This window comes from Peromyscus eremicus, chromosome 18 (assembly GCF_949786415.1).
Source record: "Peromyscus eremicus chromosome 18, PerEre_H2_v1, whole genome shotgun sequence".
Taxonomy (NCBI): domain Eukaryota; kingdom Metazoa; phylum Chordata; class Mammalia; order Rodentia; family Cricetidae; genus Peromyscus; species Peromyscus eremicus.
In genome coordinates, this window is record NC_081434.1 from 17,441,016 (window position 1) to 17,462,953 (window position 21,938).

The 21,938-nt window shown below is 41.3% G+C and overlaps 1 protein-coding gene and 1 non-coding gene across 5 annotated transcripts in view; both read right to left on the bottom strand.

Moving 5' to 3' along the window:
* Nap1l1 (nucleosome assembly protein 1 like 1) overlaps positions 1-21,938 on the bottom strand; it is a 28,580-nt gene that overhangs the window by 5,415 nt on the left and 1,227 nt on the right. For all 4 annotated transcript variants that reach the window (XM_059245121.1, XM_059245120.1, XM_059245119.1 and 1 more), the window contains exons 2-7: positions 13,401-13,440; positions 9,078-9,163; positions 7,906-8,008; positions 1,695-1,836; positions 1,389-1,469; positions 661-789 (exon numbers count right to left, since the gene is read on the bottom strand). In XM_059245121.1, coding sequence (XP_059101104.1) covers positions 661-789; positions 1,389-1,469; positions 1,695-1,836; positions 7,906-8,008; positions 9,078-9,163; positions 13,401-13,417 — 558 coding nt within the window. In that variant the 5' untranslated portion in view covers positions 13,418-13,440. The remainder of the gene's footprint in view (positions 1-660; positions 790-1,388; positions 1,470-1,694; positions 1,837-7,905; positions 8,009-9,077; positions 9,164-13,400; positions 13,441-21,938) is intronic.
* LOC131895421 (small nucleolar RNA SNORA48) lies at positions 13,074-13,217 on the bottom strand. The gene has a single exon (XR_009375176.1). It is a non-coding gene; the product is annotated as a small nucleolar RNA SNORA48 (small nucleolar RNA).

Sequence of the window (21,938 nt, forward strand, 5' to 3'; positions counted from 1 at the left end):
AAACTTCTCCACCAGATTATTATGGTTTACACTGAAGCTACCACATACTGAGGGACCCACCTGAAAAATGCAAGTCTAAAAAGGGCCATTTTTAAAACCATGTTTCCTGATTATATGATGCCTTTTCAAACTGTTCCTTCTCTACTTGGGTATCGCAGGAATGCAGTCAGCACCCACTGAGATCATTCCTTTGGTCACTGTTTACTCCAGCAAGCACAAGACAGGGCGATCAGTACAACAGGGCAATCAATGGCTAGAACTCGAGGCAGCCGCTCCAAAGGAGGCAGCCGCTCCAAAGGAGGTTAACATCTGCTGCTTTCCCAGGCAGGGAGTCAAATCGCTCCCTATTTTCAATGCCAGTTTCCCCCAGAGTCCCAAGTTTTAGGGCAACACAAATGAGACAGTATTTTCTCAGCAACCCTCCCTCGATACTAAAGTACAGGAAAACAAGGTCTTATGAACTATGAGAAGAACCAACTGATAATCAATCACAAAGATACTATTTCATTACTAAACTTTTAAAATACTTGGATTAATCAAAGCCAAATTCTCTTTCTATATAAAACTATAAATAAGAAGTCAACTGAAGAAATTAGCAACCAAAGATATTTAAATGTCAGGCTTCTTTTAGTAAGCAGGTGGTTTTATGAATTAAATTACCTGAACCATATCACTGAGCAAATCCACATTCTTAAAAACTGTCAACCAAAATTCAGGAATCCCTTTAGGGTCTTCTTTCTCTTCATCCTTTTTCTCATCTTCAATCTTGGCCTTTTCTTTCATTTCCTCCTTGAAAAAGACAGCAAACAACTGAATTATATATTAGGTCTCTGGATAAACGTATGACAGTGGCCTAATTTTCAATCTCAATCAACAATGGTCTGGTCTAACTGTGCACGTACTGCCGGCCCTCAATCCGAACTTCAGTTCCACAGAAATCAAGAGGCACCAGGCAGAGATAAAGGGCTACAAGGACATCGTAGAAAGCAGAACAGACAGCAAACAGAGACCTGCCCAATGTTCAGCCTGACATTCAATCAGAATAATGTACTGATTACATCTCTAAAGGCAATGGTCGCGTACCATGTCACAGCTGTCGTTATTCACTACAGGCAGGTCACTTGAAAACTGTACGGATCTTCAACAGTCACCATGGAGTTCAAACAAAACAACACAAAAAGCTCGAAATACTACAATAGAAGGCTGAAGGATGGTTCATCTGCGTTATTCACATACAAAAAAGGCCATTTCCTGGGCGTGAGAACACTGTTGAGAGCCAACCTTACTAAGCTGTTTACATAACACCACATGCCATCAATCAATGCACTCGTGAGAACTCCTTATGCTCCTGTCACCGGACCGTACAGGAAAACACCACTGGTACTCACTGCAACTTCTTCTTCCTCATCGGGTTTCCATTCACACTCTTCTTCTGTAGGTTCATAAATTGCATTAATGATCTCAAATCGCTAAAAGAAAAAAAAAACTTGTGTAAAAACATTAGCACCCAAGCTTAAAACCATTGGTTTCTGATTAAGGACTCATAGATTTAATTACTAAATACCACAACTTTCACTAGTTATTAATGGTTCCACAAACACCTCCAATACCCATTCCATTCAGATATCTCAATATCAAACCATTTCCAAGTCTGTTTTCCCGAGGTAGTTTTAAAGAGTAGTGTAAACCGTTACCTTATCAAATAAAGGCTGATAGAGCACAGCATACTTCCTCTCGAGATCATGAACTTCCTCATAGAATTTGGCTTCTATCTGTGCACATTTCACTTGAAGGTTTTTGAGAGCATTCACTCGTCTTTTGACTACTTTAGGCAAGCTGAAAGTTTAGAAACCACTTACATAAAAATCAGAAAAACACAAGTCACAGTTTTTCACATTAAAACGGAAACATAAAATGGGTATGTTTTAGTTGAAGCAAGGAATTTAAAATTCAATAGAAATATAGATCCTTCCATTTTAAAAGCGAGTAATTAACAGTAATCAACTCTAATTATTTGTAATAAAGTTCAGTATCAACAGTCTCAATAATAAATGCAATCTAGAGTAAAACAAGTTAAGGAGCCGCCATCCTGACTCGGCATAACAACAGCTATTTGATGTGTAGGCAGCTACCTCGTCTGTATTTTAACTAGGGCAAAGAAGACACACTTGGACTTGCAGAAATGGTTATTTTCCACTTTCTACATTTAAATTAATTTGGAACTTGAAATTATAGTAAGAAAATATTATGAAGAATACGCATTTTCATACCTGAGATACAACTGATATAATACACAATGTGGTTTATTTGGTGTTTTTTAGATATTGCCAACGGGATGCCTCAAGGACATAGCCAAGGCTGACCCTTGACCTCCTGATCTTTCCACTTCTACCACACAAGTGCTGGGATTACAAGGTGTATACAACCACACACCTGGTTGATATACTCTTTTTTAATTACACACAATGAAATTCATAAACCCTTCCTTCTACCTTCCCCTAAAGTTCACACGCAAGCAAGACATATTTAATCTTAGGCAATCTCAGCAAGAAATACCCTAAAAATCCAGGTCAAATTTTCTATCCACATTTTGTAAAATAATCTTCTTACCTAACCATTAAAATAGTTAAAATTAAAGAATTAACACATTCCACTAGATCAGTTTTCTCTATTTCTTACAATTAATCTGCACAAGCCTGATGACTGAAGTTGGATTTCCAGAATTTGCAGTGGAAGGTGGAGAACTAACTCCTGTACACTGTGGGTGTGTCAATGTGTGCTCAAAGAGAAAAATGGGAAAGGTGAAATCACACCCCTGCAGAGTGAGAAGTAGCACAGGCTGCTAGCTTTCTTCCTCATTCTAAAATTAGCCCTAGAAATCTTAGAGCAAGCCACAAAACCATCTCAGGAAAGCAGACACACACACACACACACACACACACACACACACACACACACACACACACACCTCCACAGTCAACTTTAAGCTGTTTGCTGTCTAATTAGTATACACAGAATAAACTGCAGCTTGGGACAAGATGCCTGAAAGCAAGTTGATGACAGTCTAGGGGAAACCATTTTGTAAGAAAGAAATCCTTTAAATTCTGTTCTTCCCTGGGACAACTACTGCCTCTTCCTATTCAATAACATTAAAGACAAAATTCCAAAGGAAACAGTAAATTATCCATAAACGGAAAGGAATAAAATTTATACCAGTCTTCAAAGCTAAACACTGTTTACAAGAGAGAAAAAGACTTGTAGTCTGAAGAACTGACTTCATAATAAATGAATGCTGTGTAAGCTTCTGGTCAAGATAAATGTATTGGACACTGCTGTGGAACAATCCTTTTCTACACTATGATTATGTATTACTCTCATTGGTTAAAAAAAAGCTGACAGGCTGGTAGCTGGGCAATTAGTTAAGCTGGAGAGCAAAACTGAGAATGATGGGAAGAGGGACGGTGGAGTCAGGAGAGGCACCAGGCAGCTGCTAAACAAGCCATGACCCACGTGGAAAAGCATAAATAGAAGTATGGGTTAATCTAAGTGTTAAGAGTTAACTATTAACAAGCCTGAGCTATCAGCCAAGCATTTATGATTCATATTCAGCCTCTGAGTCAGTTATTTGGGACCAGGCGGTCGGGAGAGAAACAGCCATTTACAGGGTGCATTAGGCTTTCCCAAGAGGTAAACCATACTATTTAAAGCAATTTAAGTAAAAAGTACAAGTAATACTATAAGGTATGGTAGTAAATTGAATATTGCCTTGAAGGAGAAAAGAAAGCAGTATTTGTAAGCAATACACATCTTAAAAATATTCAATAAGCTATACATTATCAACACAGCTGTTTATGACCAGGGAAGTAACTACAGAGGATGAACTAGTTATAAACAAAGGAAGTCACAAATAAAGACAGCTCCAGTTAGTCCAAACATAATTTCACTTTCAGGACATATAAAGCTGAGGCTCACAACTGCTTGTAACTCAAGCTCCAGAGGGATTCCATACCTCTGAATCCCATTAAGGCACCTCCACTCAATGTGCACATGCATATTGCACTCGAACTTGCTCACTCTCCCCCCCCCCCAAGATCTCAAAGATAAAAAAAGAAAAAAATTAGAGGCTACAAAGATGGCAATGGTTAAGAGCATTTGATTCCAAGCATCCATGTAAAGCTGCTTACAACTTCCAGGAACTCCGGTTCTAGGGGATCTGACACCCTCTTCTGGTTTGCCTTGGAATCGCACACCCACTGTGCATACACTTGCACAGTACACACACATAACTCGAACTTGCTCACTCTCCCCCCCCCCAAGATCTCAAAGATAAAAAAAGAAAAAAATTAGAGGCTACAAAGATGGCAATGGTTAAGAGCATTTGATTCCAAGCATCCATGTAAAGCTGCTTACAACTTCCAGGAACTCCGGTTCTAGGGGATCTGACACCCTCTTCTGGTTTGCCTTGGAATCGCACACCCACTGTGCATACACTTGCACAGTACACACACATAACAAAAAGCTTAAGTGTTAAAAACAATCTTAAACACACACACACACACACACACACACACACACACACACACACACACACATGCACACGCACGAATAGAAAAATGCCGTCCTTGGTGTGGAGTGGTGATGCATGCCTATGATCCCAGACCCTGAGAGGTAGAGACAGCCATATCAAGCATGACGCCAGATTAGTCAAACTGAGTCTGTATCTCAAAACAAAAGGCTGAACTTAAGACAGAAAACTTTAGCTTATAGTACTGGATAGGAGACATACATGAATAAAATAAGAAAGCTAGATAGAGTATGTGTCTTAATGCTAGGGGGGAAGAAGTACGGTCAAAGAAACTACAAAATACAAAGACAAGAAGAGTAGAGACACACAGAGCCATAAACAGATTTAAAATGTAACCAGTCTACAGTGGGAACTGGAAGCCATGATTTTCACATCTTTCCTAGAAACTTTCACAGTGAACAGTTACTACACAGAAATAAAGGCAGCTTGCGCAGTACAAACACTGAGCTACTCTGGTCAGGATGTCTTCTTCACTCGACAGTTGGGGAGCCGTACATAGGTCAGTTCTCTCCTCCCACTCCTATGGGGGTTCCAGGGATTCAATTCGGGTAGTCAAGACTCCATCACTGGAGTACCAAATGCCTTACCTGCTAAGCTATCTCCCCAGCCCCAGTCAGTATTTACAGAATAGTTACAAAAACAAGAGGGGAGGCTGAAGAGATGGCTCAGTGCTGAGTGTTTACTGCTCTTGCAGAGGACCCAAGTTCATTTCCCAGCACCCACATTGGACTGCTCACAACTACCAGTAACTCTAGTTCCAGAGGATTTATTGTCCTTGTCTAGCCTCCCTGGGCAACCACAATATGCACATAAATAAAAAAATGAATCATAAGAAAAGAGAATGCTGAGGCCATGATGGACAGATTAAAGTAAGTACACAACATGGCTAGAGACAAGAGAGAGCAGCCACGGAAATACGCAAAAGAAATCCGAAGTGCAATGAAGAGCCAGGCACTTAGGAGGCAGAAGCGAGTACATCTGAGTTTGAGGCCAGCCTGGTCTGAAGAGCAAGTTCCAGGACAGCCAGGGCTACACAGAGAAACCCTGTCTCAAAAAACTAAACAAAAATTACAGTTCTAAGAAACATTAGCGAGACCAAGACAACTGGGTATTTTAACCCTAAACTACAGCATAGTACGTACATGTTTAGAAAACAGCAAACCAAAACTGACACTAAGGAAAACTTGGACAAAGCAAATTAGATTTTAAAATAAAAACGGCAGGTAGCTGGGGGCGATAGCACCCTTCTTTATTACCAGTAGCTGGGAGGCAAAGGCAGGCAAGATCTCTGTGGACTCTAGGTCAGCCTGGTCTACATACGGAACTCCAGGAGAGCCAGGACTACTCTTTTGTTCCCCCAGAAAAGGGGGGTGGGGGGGAAGGGGGGTGGATGACGAGCAAGGCTAGAAACGGCTCAGGAGCACTTGCTGATCTTGGAGGACCGGGGTTAGCCAGGTTCCCAGCATTCTCATGGTGGTTCATAGCTATTAACAACCCATGAAAGTTTCTTTGTATACATAAATACACACATACATACATACATAAGCTTATCTCACAAATAAATGATGTAACATACTAACAATTATGTCTATTCCTAGGGGATGAGGTTAATTTGACTTCAAATACACTCTTAGAGGGGGTGTGCTATAAATTACTCCAATGATTTTAGCAATATTACTGGATACACTATCATTTTTTTAAAAAACACAGCATTTCTCCATATAAGCATAAATACAATATAAAAGAATACTTTATGAACAGGAATATCATATGCAAAATATACAGAAATGAATGTAATCAATATTCTAAGAAGAAAACCACAAAACTGAAAGCTAGCATGTGTTTATGAACAACACAAGGCTATGGATGAGATGATAATAAAGATCCACACCACCTGTCAATTTATGAACTGTAACTGATAGCAAACTTGCCAGGTTAAAACTGAGAACCCTGTCAAACCTGTGGATAGAGGTGTAGGCAGCTTGGCTTCTTGATTGTATTTACGCATAGGACAGTACGGAAGGAAGCACCTTGTCTGTCAGACAAGGACAAAGGAATCATGTCTTGACCAACACGAAGACTGTACTTAAGAGCCGAGATTATGGAAGCAACTCACTGTCTCCCATGTTAACACACACTCTGAAGCTACAGCGACCAGATGTGTCAAAGACAAGAACAGACAAAAAGGCCAGTGAAATCCGTGTGCTACTCACAAAGTCAACTATTCAAAAGAACCTCCTGTGTTAACAGGTGGACATGTATAAATGGAAAAAGAACGGTTCACAGTTAACAGTTTAATAAGAACTTACCAGAACAGGAGGAAGGGATGGATGTTTATCTGTACCAAGAACAAAGCTAGACTTTGGAGGAATGCAGGTGCTAAGAAAGACTTGTAAACAATTTGAATCCACAAGTCATCAGCACAAAATGAAAAACAAAACACCCATTTGCTAATATAAAAAAAATTAAGGATGTGTTTACTGAAGGACTCCATAGAATATTTTTTTGCAATAATAAGGGAGAAAATATGAACACGTGAGAATTTCTACAAAATATAAAATGACAGTAACATCAGTTAAGAAATGGACAGAGGGTGCAAACGGGCTACAAGGCTCACTCATTCCTGAAAAGCAACCCCAAGTTTACTAGAAAGCAGAATATACAAGTAAAACCAGATCATACTTTCTATGGTGGAAAAGAAAATCATCTACAAAAAGCTGGATGCCAACTTTTGGCAGAGACATGGAAGATAAAGCCACCTTCAGACTAAACATCTCTGGAAAGAAACCCCAGCATTTCCAGAAATCTTGCTATAAGCCCTGAAGATTGTCTGCTCTCTAAGCAGGAATTCTACCACAGTAACAGCCCAAAGAACTTCTTCCAGTCCCTTAAGAGGAGAAAGAGAACGAGGGGCACCCATCCCAGGACAATCTGGCAAACACAACGGTAGACACACGGAATTAGGAAGCGTGTCCAGTAAACAGAGGGCAGTAGACATGGACCTTAAAATCAGAAAGCTGAGTTAGGCAGCACATGAAGTAACCCATATTTAAAAAAAAAAAAAAAAGGAACCTGTATTTCTAATTCTGTACATTCCTAACCAACTTCTAAACAAATCAGAGAAATGGCTAAGAACAGTGTACTTTCTGCAGACCTGAACCAAGTCAAAAGGCCTAATCTATTCAGAGCTCTACATTCTTAACTCCCCAAAATCTTATACTAGCCATTAACAGACATTAGCGTTCCATGATGACACAGGTAAACGTCAGCAGTTTTTTTATAGAAAGATAAATGAGGGTAGAAAAAAAAGAAACTTGTACCTTTCAATGTATCCTGTTGGTGTGTCTACCAGACCATCCAGTCTTTCCTGAAGGGCTGCAAGAATCTGAGGATTTTGCATCATCTGAACAGTCAGCTGACGCGCTTTTAAAAAGAAAGGGGGCATTGAAAGAGGGATTTGTGAAACCGTTTCTGCTGTTTCCACTGGACACCAATCATGAAGTCTTGCTAACAGACACATAAAATGCTGGTATGACAAGTAGAAATGTGTGGAGTAAGCTAAGGAAACCCAGCACTTAGAAACGTTCGGGTTTCTAATGACATTTAAAGCACAGGATTTCTCTAGGCCTTTACCACAAGCACAATGGGCAAAATCTTTCTAGTCCTGTTCGTTATCTTGCGTTCCACCACCTTTCTAAAGCTTCGGGAAGCTCAAAGCTCTGTCACAATGCTGCCTACTACCCAAGACTCGACAAGTCACCTGAGGGCAGACAACTTACCAGAAAACTCCATGTGTATGCATTAACTTGAGAGTGTAACAAAATCATTCTCAGTTACATTCTTGGAGACTAATTTGCTTTTAATAATAATTCAGTAACTAGATGATACACAGCTGTAATAATAGGCATTTAGGAACATCAATTATAGCAACTGAAAAAAAAATTCTGAAAGAAGGCAGGAACTCCGTATTTTCATAATTAAAATACATCTGGCTAAAAACGAAAGGGAGTCACCTGGTTACCTCAGTACTCCTGGACCACCTACCCACCAGTACTACTCCTCATGCACATTATCTGCTCGGCAAACGTTCACTGATTCCACATACATTTAATAACGCCCTTTTGATGTTAATAGGGTGCATTTTTAAAGACAGCTTTCTTACATAATTAAATAGTAAACATAGGTTAGAAGCATTGCCAAGTAACTCCCATTTCCAACCCTTCTAGTATTACATAGCTAGGTACTCTCTAACTCCACAGTAGGGTGAAACGTTCCTGAATTACTACGTTCATGTCTTCCTTGCTTACTGCTTCCTCTTACACAAGAGCGCAGTTACTAAACCCCCCCCCAGGAATGGAGATAAAGGACAATGAGGAGATAAAGGACAACAAGAGACAGGGGTCCAGAAGAGGGTGGGAGAGCAGTTCCTATTGCTCTCCTCTAGAGGACACACGCCAGCACTGCTGGCTCCTGAAGTAATTGAAAAGAATACCTTTGATTTTTGTTTCTTCACCCGTTTCTTCTTCTTCTACTTCTTCAACGTCATCCAAATCTTGATCAAGTTCAGACTGTTCTTTGCTACAATGTCATAGCATCACACCATAGTTTAAATGTATGAATTACAAAACAAAATTATAGAGAAACTTGTATTGACTTTCTAATAATAAACAAGGTTCTTTCAAAGGACAGAGACTCACAAGGGATCATGATTTCGAACTCTGTAACATGGACACAAGTACTAACTGAAGTTAGTACTTAAAATCATCTAGCCAAAAACAAGCTTCAGGCTGCACAAATGCAGTTTGGTAGGTTTGTGACCGCAGGAAGCATGTTTTCAAACTTGTATCCAATGACTGCATTCCTCCGTCTTGGTAATGAAGCGTACTATCATTTTATATAGGGCAGCAAAATACCAAGATGAAGTCTGTTTCCTAGCCGATTTCATAACTGTCTTGGTAATGACATTTATTTGCTATTGTTTTTGTACATTTATTTCATGTGGCCTGTGCTGGCATCTAACTTCCTATGTAGCTGAAGGCTTTGAATTTGATCCTCCTGCCTCCACCTTCCAGAGTGCTAGGTAGGATTACAGGCCTACACCACCATGCCCAGAGTACGGCACTGAATTGGTGGTGGGTTGTTGTTTGGCTTTGGTTTGGGGACAGCTTCCCCGTGGAAGTCCTGGCAGTCCTGGAACCTGCTCTATAGACAGGCTGGCCTCAAACTGAGAGGCTTGCCTCTGCTTCTGCTGGGATTAAAGGTGTGCACCATCACCACCTGGCTTGTTTTTGAGATGGGATGCCTGTCACCACACAGCCCTGGCTGTCTGGCTGTGGTAGTGAGATCTTATAAAACAGAACATATTTAAAACTTTAAGAATCCTTATAATATGGTAGATAGCCAGGAAACCTTTCTGATCTTGATCCATCCTTCCTTTCTGGATGACTACAGATTCAGCAATTACACTGGACCATGAGACATCCCAGAAAATACAGGTAACCACGCTAAGGATGAAGATGTTAGCTGTAAAATAGAGGGATCCTGGCTCGGGGAGACAGATCTCTATGAGTCTGATGCCAGCCTGGTCTAGAGTGAGTTCCAGGACAGCCAGTACTACACAGAGAAACCCTGTCTTGGGGGAAAAAAAAGAAACAGGGATCCTGCATCTCTGTTTATGAACACTTTTTTACTTCATAGTAAAAATGGAGAAGAAATGCCAACACCTTGCTTCAATTTTAGCCAGAACAGTTCCATTAGGAGAAAGAGGACAGCTTTCTTCATCATCTTGGAAGAATCAGCAAAACCCTACTTTGCGGATATGGGATTCCATCTAGCAACGAAGAGGGTGGGAGTAAGGACAATTTTCCTTTATTTTTTGGTTTTGTTTTGACAAGGTTTTGCCATGTGTAACAAGGCAGCCCACAAACTCAACTATCTTCCAATCGCAATCTCTAGAGTCCTGGAACTATAGTATGATCCTATGAACCACCACAGAGAAAAACTCAGGGCTAATTCCAGGATCTCTGACCCCTTACGATCTTCTGTGCCAGAGGCTGCTGTTGGGTAACTCAGAGCCGCCGCACCTTTAGTATCATCAAATACCGTATGGCCAAATCTAGCCTACTTCTACCTATAAACACCACAACTTGTATTGGAACACAGACACAGTAAGGAAACAGCAAGGGTACTGCCAGCAGTTTTAAGGCTCAACGTGACTCCAGCACTCACACCCAGGCCTTTCTCAGTTGACTGGCTCTTACTTTGAGGGGTCCCATCTCCCACGTTCCCAGGGTAACAGCCATAGAGAATTAAATAGTAGGGTGGAGAAATCAAGCTGTTATAATCAATTTGCAACTTTTTAAATTATTTACAAAATGATCAATACTAAGCTAACATGGCAGACTAATGGCATCTAATTTTAATTCTTCCAAAATCACCAGTTCAAAAACAAAGATAGTATTATTGTTAAAAGAGTTAAGACTAAATGCCAAGAAAAAGAAATCAAAATTTTGAAGCCAGAAAACATAAATAAAATCCAAGTAGGCAATGTGAAGGATAAGCCTGGCAGTCTTCAAAAGAATAAAAGCTAACAGTATTGGGTGTCTAATGTAACTACTTATAAACTAGAATGCTAAAAAGCCTCTCCCTGGCTGCCTGGATTCCTACAACAGTGGACTACTAAGAAAGGTCACTCTGAAGTTGGGTGTTCTAATACCCATCGATGACCCAACCGCAGAGTCCCACATTAACAGGACCCTCTACCAAGCCTTCAAGATTTTAATCAACTATTGTTAATCTTTCAAAGCACTCACCCCAGGTCCCAACACCAACTTTAACAAGCAGATGATAAGCACTACCCCATTAGGAAAGCCGATTACAAATTAAGTCTAAAGTGAAAGGAGAAAAGAGTAAATAAGACTGAACAGGAAAGAGACATCCAGAGAAAGACAGCACAGTCAAGTGAGAAGGGGACAAAGATCAAGAGGAAGGAAGCAACAGATTTCAGAATGCAAACGGAAAAACGATGAGTCTACGTCTGTCCAGGAAGAAGAGCAAAGAGACAAGATGAAACACTACAAGAAACGAACTAGAAGACCACTCCAAGATAGGACATCTAACAAGAGTTACACAAAGAAGAGAGGAGCCAATGAGCAGTCAGTCAAAACAAACATGCCCTAGAACCGAAAGCCACTGAATCTGGCGGACCGAAAGGGTCCACTACCGAATAGCTGTACCAAGTGTGAAAAATGAGACATTTTCAAAGATAAAGCCAAATGAAGGAAACCCATCAAAAGAAATACAGTGCATGTGACCAGAGAAATGTGGCTCTGAATTTAACATCACACCGGAGGCGGTGACAGCAGAGGCACCTTCAGACTTCTGAATGAAGATATTCGTTAGAGTGCTACAGCCTGTCACTAAAGGAGACTGCATGTCAGAGGAATCTACTTCCTGTCCTCTTCTAAAGAGAGCAAGCATGCATAAACAGGCAAAACTGTCACACATATTTGTATTTGTTGACCTTATGGTAAAGTTCCTGTCCCTCCCCCAGCCCCATGCCCTGGATATCTCTAAAGCCACTGGCAATCTTAATTAATTAATCACAGTGTTAGATTGTAACTACTGTGAGCTGGTAAGGCTACTGTCGAATTAAACAAGACAAACCTTGAGCAACCTATCCCATCCTCCCTGACCATATTCTATGAGACACCCTCCCACACTAGACACGCACCCCAGGAAAACGTGCTTACCCCTGTAGTTGAAGCTGTCAGAACAAACCCCAGTAGAGCCTCAAGAAAGGTTAAGCCACTAAAAGCAAAACTGCTTTCAAGTTTAGTCAGTGCTTCCTCTTAAAAACTCACCAGTCAGCTGAGGAGACAGCTCAGGGGCAGAGCAGGAACCTAGCATGTGTGAAACCCTAAATTCAATTCCTACTACAGTCCCACCCGCCTCCCCAAACCAACATTAACATTCTAAAGAACGCAAAGAAATGAATTAAACAAAATGGAGATGCGTCCTTACAACTCTGGATAAGGAGGTGGAGAATGCACTAAGAAAGAATGAAAAGGGACAATTCTAAGAGCAATCTCCCCACTTTTAAGTTGTATCCGTGCTGTTGCTGCGTCAATTCTACACGTTTACACATATCCGTGTTAACAGGAACGTGGTGAGAAATATACACATGCTAAAAATTCTCCCAAGTATTTATGAACTACTACCACGACCTGCACGTTTTGCTTTTTTGAGACAAGGTTTCTCTTTGTAACAGCCTTGGCTGTCCTGGAACTTGCTTTATAGACCAGGTTGCCCTCGAACTCAGAGAGACCCGAGTGCTGGGATTAACGGTGTGTGTCACTACATCTGTTCTGTTTTGTTCTGTTTTGTTTTTCAGAGCTGAGGACCGAACCCAGGGCCTTGCACTTGCTAGGCAAGAGCTCTACCACTGAGCTAAATCCCCAACCCATTTTGTTGTTTTTTTTTTTTTTTTTAATGTGCCCTAGGCATGAAACAGCTTTGGCCACCAAGCCAGGCATCAAGCTAGGATGAACAAAGGACTGTCATCTGCTCTGCCCCTGACTGATATAAGAACAACACCACCAACAAGGTGTCTCTCTGCCCATTGCCAGGGGGTGGTCTACTCAACTTGTGAGTGATTATATATAATGTATTTTAGATTAGAGATTGTACCCAACTTCCAACAGAGCAGGTACCAAGGATGTCAGTAATGTACATTTTTATAATACACAATTTGTACTGCTATTTACTACATCACAATTCAAACTCCCTAAAAAGGAGTGAAATATCCACCACTTACTTGTCCATGTCTGCCATCTTGTAAAAAGAACTCCAAATATCTAAAAGAGAAAAGAATCAGTATTAAAAACAAGCATGATTTACTTAAAGCTAAGAAAAACCCTATGAATCAATAAAACACTTAATCTAGGAATTATATATTCTCTTTAAAATAGCATGTGTTAAGAAAAAAAATCATGATGCCTTTAATCCCAGCACTCAGGGAGGCAGAGGCAGCAGAACTCTGTGAGTTCAAGGCCAACTTGATCTACAAAGTGAATTCTACGACAGCCAGGACTATTACACAGAGAAACCCTGTCTAACACCTCCACGCCCGACCCCACCACCCAAAAAAACCATGGAACACACAAAGACTCTGTTATAAAAAACGAAAGCAATGGCCTCGAACTCAGATATCCACCTGCCTCTGCTTCCTGGGTGTTGGGATTAAAGAAGTATGGGGACCACCACCACCACCAGAGGTGAGTTTCTTTTGTTTTCTTTTAAAGACAGGCTTTCATCATTAACCCTGGATAGTCTGAACTCACTACGTAGACCAGGCTAGCCTCAACACAGAAATCCATCTGTCTCTGCTTCCCCAGGGCTGGTACTAGAGAAATCCACTTTGTATCTTAATCCATTTTTTTAGCAGTATTTTAAAGTGACAAATGACATCAATATTTATTGTGTGCGCACCACGGTATGTGTGGAGGTCAGAGGACAACTTACAACTTTACCCAGTAAGCCATCACTATTATTTTTTAACTCAAATTCATTTCAAAAGCAAAATTTTGCTTAACTACTTCCCTTTCTATGACTCTAGAGGTCTCTGAAAAGCTTAGTATTTCTTGCATCTTTCAGCTAGTTTATGAAAACTGGTCCCAGTACTTTGGAACAACTAATGCAGGAGGATTACTAAGCGATGGAGGCCAGCCTGGACTAAGTAGAAGACTGCCTAAAAACCTATTGCTTATGGCCATCCTCTTGGCATCTGGAGGCTTCTGAAGATGCCCACTGGACCAGGGTTTGGATGAGGAAAGAGAGCAGCAACTGAAACCCAACACTACAGCAGCTTTAACAGCACAGAGTTGAGTTCTCAGTCACGTGACCATCAGGAAGGTGGCTCACATCAGCAGGGCAGCCTAGCTCTGTGGGACCACTCAGAAGCCTTCCATCATGTATACTATACCACCAGCCTTTGGAACAGTTTCCCTGCACTGTTGGAAGACTCAGCCACCAAAACACCTACACAATATCACCAGAAAAGAAACATGAGTTGTGGTGATATTGTGTTTCCCCAAAATATTGTGCACCCTAATAAACTTATCTGGGGTCAGAGAGCAAAACAGCCACTAGATACAAAGGCCAGAAAATGGTGGCACACACGCCTTTAATCCTAGCATTCCAGAGGCAGAGATCCATCTGGATCTCTGTGAGTTCAAGGCCACACTGGAAACAGCCAGGCATGGTGAAACACACCTTTAATCCCAGGAAGCGATGGCAGGAAGCAGAAAGGTATTTAGGGTGTGAGGACCAGGAACTAGGCTGGTTAAGCTTTTAGGCTTTTGAGCAGCAGTTCAGCTGGGATCCATTTGGATGAGGACACAGGCTTCCAGTCAAGAGGAAACAGGATCAGCTGAGGAATTGGCAAGGTGAGGTGGCTGTGGCTTGTTCTGCTTCTCTGATCTTCCAGCATTCACCTCAATAACTGGCTCCAGGTTTGTTTTATTAATAAGGACTTCTAAGATTCATGCTAGTGAGCACTGGAGACCGCACTGGTAATGCCTTAAAACTGAAGCCTAGAAACAGCACTTGTGATTTCTGCTCACACTGTATTGGCAAGAACTTGGCAACACACGCCTCACTGGCTGGAGTATAGTGCGAGTACATGTGTCTGAGTGTGCAGAGAAAGCAGAAGAGGGCGCCTGCAGTTACACACGTTCACGTGCTATAGGAATCTGAACTCATGGCCCCCATCACTGAACAACATGTATCATCTCTCCAGCCCTCCCATTTGCTTTACACAGCACATAGTACTGAAATTGTCTCTAGCAACAGCCAGTGTTTATAAAATGGTTAGTAAACAATTATGAATACTAATTTAAAATTATGAACAACACCAATCCTTAATCTCTAATGAAATACAACTGGGATTATATGCTCTGCCTATAAAATCAAAGATTCTTTCAATGCAGGGGAAACCAGGGTAAACACATGTTCTTAAATCTGGATTAAGTTACTTTTCCTAGAAAGTAATTTGGCCACAAGAGTAAAAAGCCTTGAACGCACACTACACTAAACTACACTCCCAGTTCCCAAAATAAGACCTCCGTACAAAAGCAACTGGGAAGCAATAACAGTTCCATATAACAAGGAAGACAATAGGGACAAGTGAGAAGTTCCTTAAAACAAAACTGGGTTTCACCCGGTAGCCTAGGCTGGCTTAGAACTAGGCACCACAGGAAGGAGACTGTCCAACTCTTGGTAATCTTACCTCAGACTCTTGAATGCTAGGATAGCAAGCACGAACCCACTAATTGAGAACACTTTTCATTCTGTATTATTTTGTTTTACTATATGCACCAACATAATTGAATAACATCTTAGAACTTGTTGGGTTAACTAAATACCTCATCTAGTAAACCCTGAAACTGTATGAATAAATGTACAGGCATAACTTAACCTGTACCCGACATCCAGAAAATTCTCAATTAGCATGGGGTCAATGTTTCTGCAACATACTAGGTTAGGATGATGTAACAGTTAAGTGTTGCGATTGTTGATTGTTAACTTGGCAGGATCGGGACTCACCTAAGGTCAAGTCTCTCAGCATGCTTGTGACAATGATGACATTAACTGAAGTGGGGAAAAACCCTTCCTTCCTAAATGTGCACAGGACCAGCCTACAGGCTAGGTAGGGTCCCACCCTTAGGGAAGTGACAGGAGTGCTAGCCTTCACCTCTGACCAGCTGATTCAAGCCCCTGCCACCCACCATGACTTCCTCACCATAATGTGAGCCAAAGAAACTCTAAGATGCTTCTCGATTAGCCTTTTGTCAGAGCAACAATGAGTACCTCAGGTATATATAGCCACTCCAACCACTTTTCTAGAAATCTAAGTTAGAAAAGGAGGGTTGTTCTCGGGACTCCACAGCTGGATTCTTTTTTTTTTTTTTTTTTTTTTTCAAGACAGGGTTTCTCTGTGTAGCTTTGCGCCTTTCCTGGAACTCACTTGGTAGACCAGGCTGGCCTCGAACTCACAGAGATCTGCCTGCCTCTGCCTCCCGAGAACTGGGATTAAAGGCGTGCGCCACCACCGCCCGTACGGCTGGATTCTAAACCAACAAACCCAATAAACCCCAGTATCAGCAGTCTACACAAGACCCCAGCCTGTTCAGCAGGAGGTCCCCGAGAGCACACTGAGAAGCACACCCTTGTTAATGCCGGCATCATGTTTACTCACAGCCTTTCTTAGTCAGGAGAGTGCTGCGCAGAGGGCCTGAGTGGGATTCCCCGAACCACACAGAGCTGGACATGACTGAAAGCAGTCCTAGCAGAGGGAAGCGGACACAGGCGGACCCCGGGGCCTGGCCATTCATCCTAAACTCATCAGCAAGCCTGAGGCCCAGTCAGAGATCGTGGGTCCACACTCAGAAAAACAGTATTCTTTTTCTTGGAATGGAAAACTTCCATTCCAGATTAGTGACAGCAGACTAAGCAGGTCAACTCTTGAAAAATCGAAAGTACAGAATAAAATTTGTTTAAAAATTGTAAAAGCACAGAAACCCTAGCAGAACCATTAAGAATTAAGACTCCTAGCTATTTCTGCCCTAAGGTCAACTGCCATTATCAAATTAAAAAAAGAAAAATGTTCATTTACTGGGGGAGAGGGTTGGCACAAGTATGGAGACCACTCATGGTCCCAGTGACGAAGCCTGGGTCTTAAGAGCTTTAGCTGAGGCATCTCAATAGCTCCCTGTGCTATATGAAACAGCCTCCCACAGCACTGACCAGCTAAGAACTCAGTATGTAGCCAAGGAGGGCCCTGAACCTTTATCCTCACCCTTTAAATGGGATTACATGTGTGTGCACCACCTAGCCACCTGAAATTGAGTTGTAATAACCTTAGCTAGTCAAAATCTTAGGCACAGTGGGGGAAGTAACTCCGTGGTAGACAAGTGCCTCGTATGCGCAATGCCTTGACTTCAATCTGCTGCCCCATAAAAAAGAAAGAAAAATTGCAGACCCATTCAACCTTTACAGCAATCCCCCCCAAATTAAGCAGGAACTCCAAATGCTATATGCTCAGAATAAACCACTTCTCCTGGACTAACAGCGCAAATTAATCTCCTGTGCTGTCCCCTAACCGCCTAAACTACAGCTTAGCTTAGTGGACCCTCATGTGTTCACAGGCACTTGTGCAGATCAAAAATAAGTGAAGGACACCTTCATCCTACACCTCAAATAATTCGTAAAAGCAAGAAACTGGTCCTACACTCTAAAAGCTTAAATATTATCAAATGGACAAAGGCCAAAAGGACTAAGTCCAAGATGAAAGGAACTGGGCTCTGGGGGTACAACTTAATGGTAGAGCATTACTCAGCGTGCAGAAAGGTCTGAGTTTAATCTTCGGGAGGAAGAGAAGGAAGAGAACCATCTACAAGAGATAAAGATATCGAATGTAGGAAATAACTTCCAGAACACAAATTACAAACTGACATCAAGCGGCTGGCTTAACAATAAATTGGGTTCAACTGAAGAATGGATTAGGTTAAAAGGAAGTTAGAAGTCACAGTGCAAGCATGTCAGGACCGAAAGAAAACATGCAAGATTTAGGATGTAACAAAATCTGAGGCTGGACACACATTCTAGAAGTATACAGGCTGTAACATTCAGAAATAAACTACTAAGAAATCTCTGGAAATGATCAAAGACACCCATCCAGATAAAAGGAGCCCTATAAATCCTCCTTTCCTACTGAAGAACCCAAAACAAAACATGCTAAGATACAGCAGTAAAAAGACAAAATATTGCCATGGGTGTAGTGGTACACACGTTTGATCCCAGCACTTGAGTGTATTAACCATAATCTTAGACCACATGCAACCAAAACAGCCTTTAAAAATGAAGTTAAATGTAGGCAAAGCAGATAATTGGAGGCAAAAAAAAAAACCTCCAAGCAATCTCACTACAATATTCTATTACACATACCCTTAACTGGAAAAGAAAGTGACCCCAGGTTGACAGTCTAAGAAAGATGTAGGGCAAAAAGAACTACGTATGTATTTCAAGGTTTTTGGTTATTTTTACATGTGGTACCACTATTGCTCAAGATGTGCTCAAACTGCTGAGCCAGTGATCCCCCAGCCTCAGATACCCCAGTGCTAAACTTCAGGTGTAGGTATGCCACCACATCCAGCTATATCCACCATCTTTAGAGCAGTAAAATAAAGTACAATCCTAACCAAACTGTATTACCAAACTGTCCTACCATGAGGGTTAAAACTTCAAGACCATTATCAGATATGGAAGGTTCAATGTGTAATCCAATATTGCACAGACCATCTCAATGGGAAAAGATGCTGGTTTTTAATTTTCCTTAAGTCAATTATTAATCTGAATTGAAGTAAATAAACTCTTCCACAGAAGTTGGGGGGGGGGGGACCCTGACTACACACACACACACACACACACACACACACACACACACACACAAAAAAAAAAAAAAATCTTATCATTTTATGGTCTTAGATATATCTAACAGCCAGATATCCAAGCATCTGTTACCAACTTCTTAGCTTCTGGTGGGTCATTCTGGAAAAATCCCCATGATATCAATCAGCAGACAAGCATTTCCTCATTAGAAAATAGTGACTTAGGAAGCAGACCGTCACTTTAAAATGGACTTTTCTCCCTCTCAGACTTCACCCCATCAATTTCAGAAGTGGCTCTTCTGGAACACTCTCATCAGGTCAGGGCACAGCACCAAATGGGCTCCAACTCAACTTAGTTTCAACAGCATCTTTTTTTTTTTTTTTTTAAACACACTTTATCATTCCCGTGATACTGAGTGAAGTCAGAACTGGCCGGGCCATGTATTGAACTCCCAAGCAGAATGACTACTGGAGAACACTACCTTCTTTCTGTCCAGAAGATCTCCATAGGTAGAGTAACAGCATATGTACATGTACCAGGGCCTGGCATCTGGCAAAACCCCTCACTTCCTAGTAACAATTTATCTATATTCAACTGTTTTATGTATATGTGGCAAACACAGCTTACACATGCAAAGACAGGACTTCTAAGCAGTCACTACTTAGTTACATGCAAGCATCCATGTTGGAACAAATTCACCTGACTATACTGTAGCTTTTCCCCACAGTAAATCCAGGACCGTGCTTTTGAATTCCACACTGATGTCCAGCACTTCAAGTCAGACAACATCCTTAGCTGGATGGTGGTGACTCAGGCCTTTAATCCCAGCACTCGGGAGGCAGAGTTCGAGGCCAGCCTGGTCTACAGGATGAGTTCCAGGACAGCCAGGGGTACCGAGAAACCCTGCCTAAAACCAAACCAAACCAAACAAAACAAAAAACCCACCAATAAAGGGGCTGAAGAGATGGCTCAATGTTTAAGAGCGCTTGTTTTCCCTGCAGAACCCAGGAACCCACCTGGCAGTTCATACTAGGATCTGAGACCATCTTCTAACCTTTACAGGTACCAGGCACGCACACGGTGCACAGACATACACGTGAGCAAGACACTCATACACACAGAATTAAGTCAAAAAAAAAAAAAAAAGCTTTTTATCACGCTAGTTAAAATATTAGTACTACCACCTAACCCATACACAGTAAGATAGCTAGCTTCAAAAGAGAAAGCTAGTGCCACCTGACAACATTAAATAAATGAATGAATGATGCATGTGGAATTTAAAAACTGCCACGCCTTTCATCTCAGCATTCCATGGGCAGGAGGTGGATCTGAATTCAAGGGCAGCCTCCTCTACATAGGAGAGCTTTTAAGGAGCCTCAGTAATCACTGACTTGTATTTGTTCCCTCTGGAGTATCTTTCTTTAATGTTTTGTAACCTTTATTTCTATGTGAATGGGTTTTCTACCTACATGTATGTCTGTACATCACGTGTGTGCATGTTGGATCCCCTGGGACTAGAGTAAGACAGTTGTGAGCTGCCATGTGAATGCTAGGAATTGAACCAGGTCCTCAGAAGAGCGGCCAGGTCACCAGCCCCTGTAGCTCCTTTACCAGTGTAAATAAATAAATAAGTAAATAAATAAATAAAAGCTTTTCAAGTTAAAAAAAAATGGTCCAAATCCATTCTTAGCAATGAAAGGCGAGTGACTATCCTAAGGTACCACAGTTACTTCTTACAAACCCAGTAGCATGGTCCAGCGGTCTGTGAATAATGAACTAGACAGGGATGCAGCAGCTGTCCCCACCACCTCACCTCCAGTAGTGCAACAAGAACTTGTTACTCCTCAGCTGAAACTAGTTTGAAATGTTTCATCGGTTCTAACATTCTAACAGACCCTTTTCTGTAAAGCAACTCGTAATTACCTTAAGCTTTCCCAACTCGCCTCAGTCCACAGGGCTTAACCCTCCATACACAGACAAACCATTATGCTTATGGTATGAGACATGGGTCAGAACAGACTGAATTTTAGGATATGAATAGAATGATCACTCGTATTTGTAGAATTAAATGAAGACTCTTTAATACTTTTGAATTTATAACCCAACAAAATAAGCAATGTATTCTAATGCTTTCAGATCTTTTTCAGTCACATTCTGCCTCTTTTCCTCACCCTTTCCTGTACCTGAGGCCAATATTAGCAAGTAAATAATCAAATAAACTATAAAGTTTAAGTCACACTGGCTCTGCCGAGAGTGGGTTTTTGTTTGTTTGTCTGTTGTTTTTTGAATCTCATGAGGACAGGTCAGGTGCCACACTCAGATTTAAACTACTGTCACCTATAGGCTCCAAGACTAAAAACAAAAAAACCAAACAGGTAATCTGCAACAGATAAAACTGACAAGCTTTTTTTCTCGATATGCTGAGTAGCCTTTAACTTTTATTTAATAATCTAAAGGCTGACTTGAAAAGAACATCTATTAAGTCAAGATTTTATGACAGATGTCTAAGTCCCTGTTAATGCTAAGTTAAACCCTCCAAATCCAGATTTGGAAGTAAAGTAGTTGTATAGTTTAAATCTGGGATGTGCACTTCAACTGTAAACAAGCTTGAGACAAGAATTCCAAGACCACCGAAAACCCCACTTACCTACAGTTAGTTTTAAATAAATTACCCCAAACACAACCCAAAGTATTTCTTTGGATTGGTTTTGATGGCAACACTTTTCACAAATAACCCTTGTGTTGGCTCTCCTGAAACCAGGCTAGTATTTGGGGTCTCCAAAACGTTGTCTTTTCAGAATTTCGACAGGCGATGCCTTGAAATAGGGAGTCCTTGAAGACAGCATGTGCCTGGTTCACCGTTCGATTCTGAAAGTCTAGCCCTCCAGACTGGACCTGTCTCCTC